Consider the following 9,870-nt stretch of genomic DNA (forward strand, 5'->3'; position numbering starts at 1 on the left):
TACAGAAACGTCCTACATGGAGTTATGAAAAATGTTAATGTTAATACCTTGGAGAATGTAAAATGAATTGAAAGTGAAATCAAGTCATTTTCATCTTTTTACCATGTTGCCAGGGATAGGCAGTATTTCTAATACATGTATTTAAAATACGTATTTCAAATACAAAATACTATTTTGTAATTGAAACACTTGAAGCGAAAACTATCATTAACTTGTTCAGAAAATTTAAAATAGTCTGGCGAGGTGGGGCCACGGGTTGGCACATTCCCAGAATGGACCTGCTGCGTCTTCATCCATTGTTTCGTCCATGGTTTCGTCTCTTATCTAAATCTGACCATGGAGTTGACTTTGGCGAAAAGCTGAAGGTGATTGCTGATAGGCTGTCCCAATCAGTGGTGCCTGCACAATCCAATCACGTTTGAGAGGGAAACAAGAAATTGAGGGTTTCCGAGATTTTTTTTTTCGAGGTAGTAACGGGTACTCACAGTTATGGATAGAAATGTAGTGGAGTAAAGAGTACAATATTTGCCTCTCAAATGTACTTGAGTAAAGTCATGAGTACTCCCCAAAAATTATACTCGAGTAAAGTACAGATCCCTCAAAATTGTACTCAAGTACTGTACTCTGTTACTGTCCGGCTCTGGTGAATTACATAGTCGGAAAACCCCAAGTCATCTATAAGAAATGTCACTGAGACACTGACCGAAGTCTTCTCTGCTGGCCTAGTATGTCTGTCAGCAACCTGAGTAAATATAAGCCATGTTGGCCTAATTGTTGTGGCAGAAAAATGCTGCTACTGATCAATACACAATTTAGGCCTGTTTATCATCTCATGTAATTGCTTCCGTGATCCTACTAACTTTTAAATACTTTTACTAACTTTAACTTCAAGTAAAAAAAAAAAAAAAAATCAGGTTTTGAAGTTATACGACTATAATTGCGTCGTGTGTGCATAATGACTGCACACCTACTGTACGTGTTTGGGTTTGCAGTCAGCTTTACTGTTAAAAGTATGTGCTGAATGTCCCCACCCAACCTGCCTGTTACCCTTGATATTGTGGTGAAAGCAAAGGCCATCACATCATGTTCTTTGCAGGCCTGAGTAGCTCTTTAATGCCACGTCAACATATTTGAGATAAATAATGACCCCCTCAGACATGCCAGAATTGTTGAAAAGGTGCCTGTGATGGCTTGTGCTTAGCAGCTTCTCCAGTTAGGATTCCTCTGTTAACTGACAGACACAAGTGGTACCACTATGTAACACACAAACCACTGAAATGACCCGACTGTAAGAGCACATCAAGTACTACAATGCATTTCCATGGTTAATGGTTTTGTCCTTCATAATTAAATGTCATTTCATTTTAATGTATATTAATGTACATGATAATTACTGCCATAAACATGTAGGCTACATCACAGCAAGCTAACTGTTATCAGTGCAGCTGTGTTACTCTGTCACTGATATTTGTACAGTAGGCTAAGGCAAGTCTGCCGGTTGTTAGCCATTTAGCCTACTAGTTGTAGAGTAATAATGCCTAACTGTCAATGGTGCATATGTACATATACATATTCTGTGCTGCATGTGTTCAGAGGCACAGGTGGTGTTTACCAAGAATATGGAGGATGTCGTTTCTGAGGAGTTTGGGGAGGCCACGTTGGAGGTGGAGGTCAGCCTGGACTCTGGCGAGGTGCAGTGGATGAGACACGGGCTAGTCATACAAGTCGGGCCCAAGTTCACCCTGAAACAAATTGACAGGAAACGTAGCCTGATCATCCACAAGCTCGTCCTCTCTGACCGCGGCACTTACAGCTGTGAAACGCTCCACGACCGCACACAGGCAAACCTCAGCGTGGAACGTGAGTACGCCTGTGCCAAGTTGCTTTATCACTATGCGCTGTTGTTGTTTGTTTACCGGTTGCCGGTGTCCAGCGATGCCGCTCCCGCGACTTGACCCGTTGTTACTGCCATTTGTTTTTTTGTTTTTCCCCCCCAAACACACTTGATTATCTGAGTCAGAGTAATATGAGCTTGCTCCCTCTGCGACACTTCTTTTCCAACTGTGACGACCACCAACAGGTGACTGATAGTCGACCTACTGATTCTCAGGGAGCAGAATTCTAAATTGACATAACATCAGAGGCAGGGATAATTCAATTAAGCATGTCAAAATGAAAACCAGCTTGCAGCTAAGATGGGGTCCTTGTTGGGTAACCTCTTAATCCCCTTTGCATGGCTGTGAAAATGTAGATATTATCAGATGAGTATTTGAAGTAGTTTTTTTTTCGCCATTTCAGAAGTTACTCAGGTCATGGTCAATTTACTGATGCTCTCTAATGGGGTAAAGTCTTCACTGTAACTTGAATTTACACATATATAGACTAATGTAATGTTCTAAAGTCTAAAAGACATAAGATAACATCAGTTGTACACATGCGTAATATTGCATTCAGTGTTTTGAAGGTGTTTAGTATATTGTTGTTAAGCTTCTGTTGGGATAAAGCAATCAGTTGGAGGAAAGTGTTTGCTATGACGGCTGTTGGCACATCTGATGAATTTGGATATCTTCTCATTGCAGCTAAATTTATGCACTGGCCTTGAGAATCTCTGGTGGTGTCACCAACTCTCAAAAATAAACCACTCTTTTCTATTGAGAATGCCTGTCTGAAATGTCAGAAAAAAGAAACTGTTAGCTTTGTTTTTACTTCCCATCTATAATGTTGGACTTAAATATTTTAGGGCCTCATCTAGCTTTGGCAGTAATACCCCTGCCTTTTAACTGTGACTGCATTTCATTCTATGAAAATATACATTCAATGATGAATTTATATCATGACCAAAATTGTATTCATACCCACTCCCCAGCGAGAAAAATAAAAATTCGCAAAGGTCTGAGTGAAATTCAGACTTTTGAGCGTGAGACAGCCTCATTTGAGGTGGAGCTGTCCCACAACAACGTCGAGGCAGTGTGGCAGAAGGAGGGAACCCGCCTGAAGTCCAGCAGCCGTTGGCGCATGAGCAGCAAGGGCCGTGTGCACGGCCTCACCATCTCCAACCTCACCCTAGAGGACACGGGCACCTACTCGTTCTCCGCGGAGAATGCTAGATCGTCAGCAAGATTAACTGTGAAAGGTAACACACACACACACACACACACAGAGACACACACAACCATTATGACCATTATAACCATTATGACAAAGTGACTCACGTCTAACATAGAGCAAAAGTTAAATTAGCAGTCAGTGGGCTGTGTAATGGGTGTGTTCCTCTAACTTTTCCAGCAGAGACATATGGACATCTGGTGAAGTAGAAGCTATGTAGCTATGTTAAGCTATTAATAACTGGTAATCTATTAATAACTTACTTGTCAACAAATTATGAGTAAATGTCACCATGGGCACCCATAAAGAGGAAACTTTGCTGACAACAATCTTTATAGGTTATATAGAATAGCAACATCCTGGTAAATGTTTTCAAGCAATCACGTCAAACTAAACAAACCTGGGGTTAGATTAGTGCAAAAGGTATAAGACTATGCTATAAACATACACTTATTTATTGAAATAGTCAATATAGATACATAGTGAAGCACAGGGCCATTGCAAGCCTTTTGAAACTGGGCCACAATATTATTATACATTATTATTATTATTATACTGTGGATTAATTATCCACAGTATGATAGAATAATGTAAAGCATTAAAAGCATAATGTAAAAAAGGAGAAAAACTGCCCCTGCCCTGGCCAGCCCCCATGCTTACAGCCCCGTAATGAAAGGAACAGCATGGTAAATGGTGTTTTGTTAAACTAGGTCTGTATAGGAAACATAGGCATTTGTGATGAGACTACAATGCATAGCTGTTAGTATGATCTACTGCCAACTCTCTTACTGGTGTACGACAACAAAAACAGCAGTCAATGTAAACATCAGTGCTGAGGTGGGTTTCAATCCCTCACTCACCAGAGTTACATGAGACTCCCACCCATGGAGCAACTGAAAAGATACACATTGGAAATAACATTCCAATGCCAGCTATGGAAGGGGGGGGGGGTAAAGGAGAGCCGAGCCATAACGTAAGCTCTGAAAAGGGCTTGGTTTTCAGCCGCTGATGGCAGGACAATGGCATGGTGGCGCGTCGGCCGAACTACCACTCTTGCTATGCCTCAAGTTACCGATGTAAAAAAAGACCCTTGACATCACATGATCAGATTAAGGCTACTGAAACTTTTGAGGTATTCACAAGCATAAGTCCAGTGTGTAAGGTAATCTCCGCTATGTAAAGTCACTCAGTAGCACTTATCCCTCAGAGTCAGGGACCTGTCAGTATGGATGACAATAGTATAAATACTATCATTACTATGCGATTGCTATACAAGGAGCTCTGGCAGAGAGTGTGATGGAGCAGATTCAGTCACGATGGAGCCGCTCCAAAGGATTCATGAGGGGGAGGACACAGGAGACGAGATGTCGCTGTAAGATATAGGCTATCACATTCAGTGGCGTGGCCTTAATGATATTAATCTATTCCATAACACATATATAACAACATGTCACCAAGATATCACAAGCTAGCCTACAAAAAAGGTCTCGGGTACTGTTATGATTTCATATTTAGCACTGCAGCATTCCATACTTGTTTGTGTGTGTGTGTTTGTCCGTGTGTGTATTTCAGAAACTCCAGTGACTCTTCTGAAAAAGCTTGAGGATGTAAGATTCCCAGAGGCCTCAGCGGTTACCATGGAGTGTGAACTATCAAGACATAATGTAGAGGTTAAGTGGACGAAGGTAAAACAAATTTGTATTTTTTCTTTCTGTGGGCATTTACTACTCATTATAACGATACTGTTCATTTTGTACACTCTTACTCTAACAGATGGACCACTGATGTGCCATAATTTACATTTAAAAAAAAAATCTAACTTGGCTAACTGATGTGTGTTTCCTCTGAAACGCAGGATGGTGTGGAACTGAAGCCTGGCAAGAATCATCGAATTTATTCCATGGGGCGGAAGCGTTTTCTTCAGATCTTACGCTGTGAGATGGACGATTCTGGTGTTTACATGTGCGACGCTGGAGACACCAGCACTAGCTGCTCCTTGGAAGTATATGGTACTAATTTTTAATATATCTGTGCACACTGCCATATGTCCATACTGCTCCACTATGTACAGGTACAGTATTTCAGTTTTTCTAATGCTGACATCAACCTAGAGGGGTGATTGTGAGGATAAATCAGAGCCCTAGATAGAGGTATACAGCTTAGGGATGAATGGTACAATACTGCCATCTGCTGGTAATAGAAAACTAAGACTTGATATATTTATATTTGAATAGATAGATAGATAGATACGTAGATAAATAGATAGATATTCTCTAATATTGATATAATAATGTCAATATATGTTTACTTAAATTTACATTTTCATTTTATAAATCTAGTGTTTTTTTTTGTCATTCATTTTCATTTGCTTGTTTTTGTTTGTTTGAACAGAACCTGAGCTCGAGGTCATCCAGAGCCTGGAGGATCTGGAGATCCAGGAGGATGAGAACGCTGTGTTCATGTGTGAGCTGTCTCTGGACAACATCCCAGGAGAATGGTTCAAGAATGGCGAGAAGATCAAACCCACCAGCACCATCAGGATCCGACAGGAAGGTCGTCATGCGTGCTTATTTTCCACATAACGTGCAGAGTTAATGTAAAGCATACACTGTAAATGATGTAGTCTAAATGTTTATGTCTTATGTTATGAACAGGAACCAAGCACTTCCTCCTGATCTGCAATATCAAGGGAGAGGACTCGGGGGAGATCAAATTTGTTGCCAAAAATATTGAGTCTACAGCTTACCTGGAAGTAGAGGGTAACATAAATCTCTTTATAGTATTTCTGAGAAGTTCTTATCCAACAGCATTCTTTAAACTTAGACCATAGCCTTTTAGCAGAACTGCTAAAACTTGAACCCACAAGTTGCCTTTCAAACATCCCTAATTAAACAAGACAGGGCAACTTGGAGAGTTTGTGTCATGCACAAATGATTGACCTTTATGAAAACATGTTGCTTTTGTTTATGTGTTGCTATATTTGTTTGTTTGTTCTACTTTGGTTTACTTATGTCTTATTTAACTTGATTCCAACAGAACTCCCAGTAAATATAGTTCAACCACTTCAGGACAAAATTGCTCTAGAAAAGAGCCGCGTCCTTCTGGACTGCACTGTGTCCAATCCACGGTGCAGTATCCGCTGGTACAAAGGCAGCAATGTGGTCCTGCCATCCGAGCGCTTTGAGATCTGCAGTGAAGGCTGCTACCGGAAGCTTGTGATCCAGCAGGTGGCGCTAGAAGACGAGGGAACTTACAGTGTCCAGGTTGGAGATTATTCGTGCTCCGCCAAACTGACAGTAGAAGGTAAATGAATTAGGTTATTTGAAGTACTGCATGAATACAAATGTTTTGCGTATATTTCAATGTTATGTAACCTACAATATATTTTGAGGTGTTGTTTGTAGTAGAATAATAATGATTAAAAAAAATGTAAATACCAGTTCATTTGTACCCACTGTTCATTTGTACCCTCTAGTGACAATTCTTTCAGTGATCAGTAAACACTAAAACTGCAGCACTCACCAACTCCACGCTTCTCTTCCATGTGCGGCCAGCCCAGTCCCTGCTGATGGTGCGCGAGCTGCAGGATGTGGAGGTGGCTGCCCCTGACGAGGCCTGCTTTGAGTGCGAGGTCTCCATGCCGGTGACCAAGGCCCCAGTGTGGACGCTCAATGGGGAGAGCCTGCAGGCTGGCCCTCGGATCCTGCTGGAGAAGATGGGCACCGTCCATAAACTCACGCTGAGGCAGACGTCAGTGGACATGACCGGTCCTGTCCAATTCACATCCGGAAAAGCCAAGAGCACTGCCAACCTTGTGGTTAAAAGTAAGTGTTCTGAATAATCACAGAGTTGAATTCTGATCAGAGGCGGCAGGTAGACTTCACTTGTACAGCACAAGACATGCCTAGTCAGACCTCTGCAAGGAGAAATGAAAGAAACGTTGGTTAGGCGGATAAGTCACCTATTAAATTGGGAACACTTAACAGCCCAAATAAACAAGTTATAAATAAACAATTTCTTAATGTATCTGTGAATGTAGTGTAACATCACCTTCCCATGGGATGTTATGGGAAGATTAGTTGTGCCGATCAAGTTTCTGGGTCCTGGATATTGAAAAGCCTCCCATGGTGTAGTCGCCTGCCATCTACATTTCTGGAGCATATAAGGGCGGCAGAAGAAGGTTGTTGACAAGAGCCTTTCAACCAAGTCAACAGCTTTGCTTGGATAAGTATCTTGCCGATGGTTAGCCAAGAATACGCGATAGGACTCGCTGTAAGCAAACACTTGCGTCGTCCACCTACCATATGCATTGTGGGACAACGGCCCGTAGCCACAGTGGCCAAGCTGAGAACCGCTGAGGTAGGATCATCTGATCCGACTTTAACAGTGTGTGGTGAGAATGTAAACGCTGGTCCTCTAATCGTTAGTTAATGGTCAGTGTGCTTAAGGAAGCCATGTCTTCTCATCGTAACATAAGGCTCTTGGATGGAACACTACAGTATGAGTCATACACATATCACATCCCATCATTTATAGTTGTAAACTTTATTAGAGTTCACATGGAAAGGAAGTTGGCGTTTTAGTGATGCTAAATTCAGTGCCTTCTTGTTGTGCAGGAATATCAGACTTTAAAAAAATAGAGACCATCACCGCGCACACTGGTCCTACAGTATATTATGAATTGTTTATGAGGAGCGAACGTCATATTTCGCCGTAAGCTTCTTCAGGATCACTCTCTATCAGAGAGAACCTGAAGAAGCTTACGGCAAAACGTGTCATTCTGTCCTCACAAACAATTCCTAATATTAGACCGGTGTGCGGTGATGGTCTCTATTTTTTAAAAGTCTGATATTCCTGCACATCACCAGCGCCTGGGATTAAAAACAGCCAGTGCATAGGGATTTTATCTAAACAGTTATTATTGTATATTACAGCCTTTTGTACTATAAAATCCAACTTTACTCACTAACTTATTTATTCATTAACTTATGTATATACTTTTTAAAAAATTTAACATCTTGTTTTTCAGGTGATCTTTGAAATATGAAATTGTTGCCGGCTAATGTCCCTGAAGAGGATCTGCATTAATATAGATTTTGAAAGGATATTCAGTTTTCTTACTCGTTAAACTGGGGTTGAAACTGAAAATTCTGTCAAACGTGATGACTTGAATCTATTAGAATATCATGAACTGATCTGCTGCGTTGCTTAAATCATCTGGAGAAGGGCACTACATACACAAAGCATCTGAAAAATAACAGTGAGCCCATGTGAGGGATTCTCAAAAGGTTTGAAGTTTAATTTCAATCTTAATTTTGTATGTTTTGTATTTGTATTGATATGTTTAGGATAATCAAAAGAAACCAAACATTATTATATAATTGTCAACAACTAAACTTGGTATATATTTTATTTTCATTATATTTCATTTATTATACAACAACAATATACCATGATATTATCCAGGTCTTCTCATATTTGATTCTCAATTTTTAGTTCTATCCAATGATCAGTTATTTTGTCAAATGTAAGTTCATTGATTGATGTATATTTGTATTTTTGTCCTTTGTATAGATTTTTTAAAAGAAGAATACATAGTCTCTGGGATGCAGGCTTAAGGGTATTGTGAAGCAAGTCAAGGGGGGCCGTCTAGTTTGAAGCATGCTATGTACATACAGCGGGCCAAATGAAAGGTTAACTTAGAATGGTTGATAACTGAAACATATTACTTATTATATCACGTGACTTTTCAGTTGCATTTCACAAATAAGTATCGAGCATGTACTAATCAATTAAGCTCTATTCCTATGTGGAAGCTGTCTTTTCTGAATTCCATTATTATCATTTTGTTTCAAGCACCCTCATAGTTCTGGATTTATTGCATCTCTGACTGTTTCATTTGTTTTGGAAGTATCTTTCAATAAAAGCTTTCTTCAGCCATGTTGTGATGATTTACATTCTGTAAAAAAAACAACAAAAAAAAACACACAAATGCTAAGTTTTTCAGAGTTTCACCAACTTTACAAGTTACAATGACCATAAAAGGTTCAACTAAATTACAAATGTCTCAGGAAATTATTTCTGAATTGCATGGGTATTGAATGAAATGTGAACGCCCATTTTTGTCCCCCTTTAAGCTGCAATTCAGCAAACATGTAGATGCTCTGATATAGACGTTTGTATACATTTAGTTAACAAATAATGGTGAAGGCAGAGGATAAATAGATAACATACTGTACACTACCTGTCAAAAGTTTTGAAACATCTATTCTTTTAGTTGTTAAGCAAAAAGGTTCCCCAACAACATGTGGGGACTTCTTCAGGACTGAAAACCATTCCTAACATCACATCCTGTGGGTACTCCTTTGGGTATTCCAAGTACGTGGTTTAGTGACAAACCTGGGTTAGTTAACTCAGAGTAGATGGTAAACCTAATAGAAGAGCTGTATGGCTTCATTCTCCTAACAAAACAATGCCATAGGACTCTTGTTGTAGGAGGTTTACCACTTACTCTGAGTTAACTTACCCAGGTTTGTCACTAAACCATATACTTGGAATACCCCCCTGGACTGTTAGAAAACCATCCCCAGAGTCTAGCATCACAACATGTACTGTATATGGGGACTCCTTCAGGACTGTTAAAAAAAAAACATTCCCAGAGTCTAACGTTAAGGTGGTTGATGGAACGCCAAGAGTGTAAAATGCTGTCATCATAGCAAAAGTTGCCTGCTTAGAAGAGCCTAAAATATTAAACAGCTTTGTTTA

At 40.1% G+C, this 9,870-nt stretch overlaps 1 protein-coding gene across 12 annotated transcripts in view; it reads left to right on the forward strand.

Moving 5' to 3' along the window:
• The window catches only part of obsl1b (obscurin like cytoskeletal adaptor 1b), a 35,464-nt gene extending 26,419 nt beyond the window's left edge, over window positions 1–9,045 (forward strand). For all 12 annotated transcript variants that reach the window (XM_048238857.1, XM_048238859.1, XM_048238860.1 and 9 more), the window contains 9 exons: window positions 1,594–1,860; window positions 2,867–3,133; window positions 4,678–4,790; window positions 4,961–5,114; window positions 5,497–5,658; window positions 5,760–5,864; window positions 6,142–6,408; window positions 6,660–6,929; window positions 8,135–9,045. In XM_048238857.1, the coding sequence (XP_048094814.1) occupies window positions 1,594–1,860; window positions 2,867–3,133; window positions 4,678–4,790; window positions 4,961–5,114; window positions 5,497–5,658; window positions 5,760–5,864; window positions 6,142–6,408; window positions 6,660–6,929; window positions 8,135–8,145 (1,616 nt within the window). In that variant the 3' untranslated portion in view covers window positions 8,146–9,045. The remainder of the gene's footprint in view (window positions 1–1,593; window positions 1,861–2,866; window positions 3,134–4,677; window positions 4,791–4,960; window positions 5,115–5,496; window positions 5,659–5,759; window positions 5,865–6,141; window positions 6,409–6,659; window positions 6,930–8,134) is intronic.
• The last annotated feature ends 825 nt before the right edge of the window (window positions 9,046–9,870 follow it).

The sequence above is a fragment of the Alosa alosa genome, chromosome 3, assembly GCF_017589495.1.
Source record: "Alosa alosa isolate M-15738 ecotype Scorff River chromosome 3, AALO_Geno_1.1, whole genome shotgun sequence".
NCBI lineage: Eukaryota > Metazoa > Chordata > Actinopteri > Clupeiformes > Clupeidae > Alosa > Alosa alosa.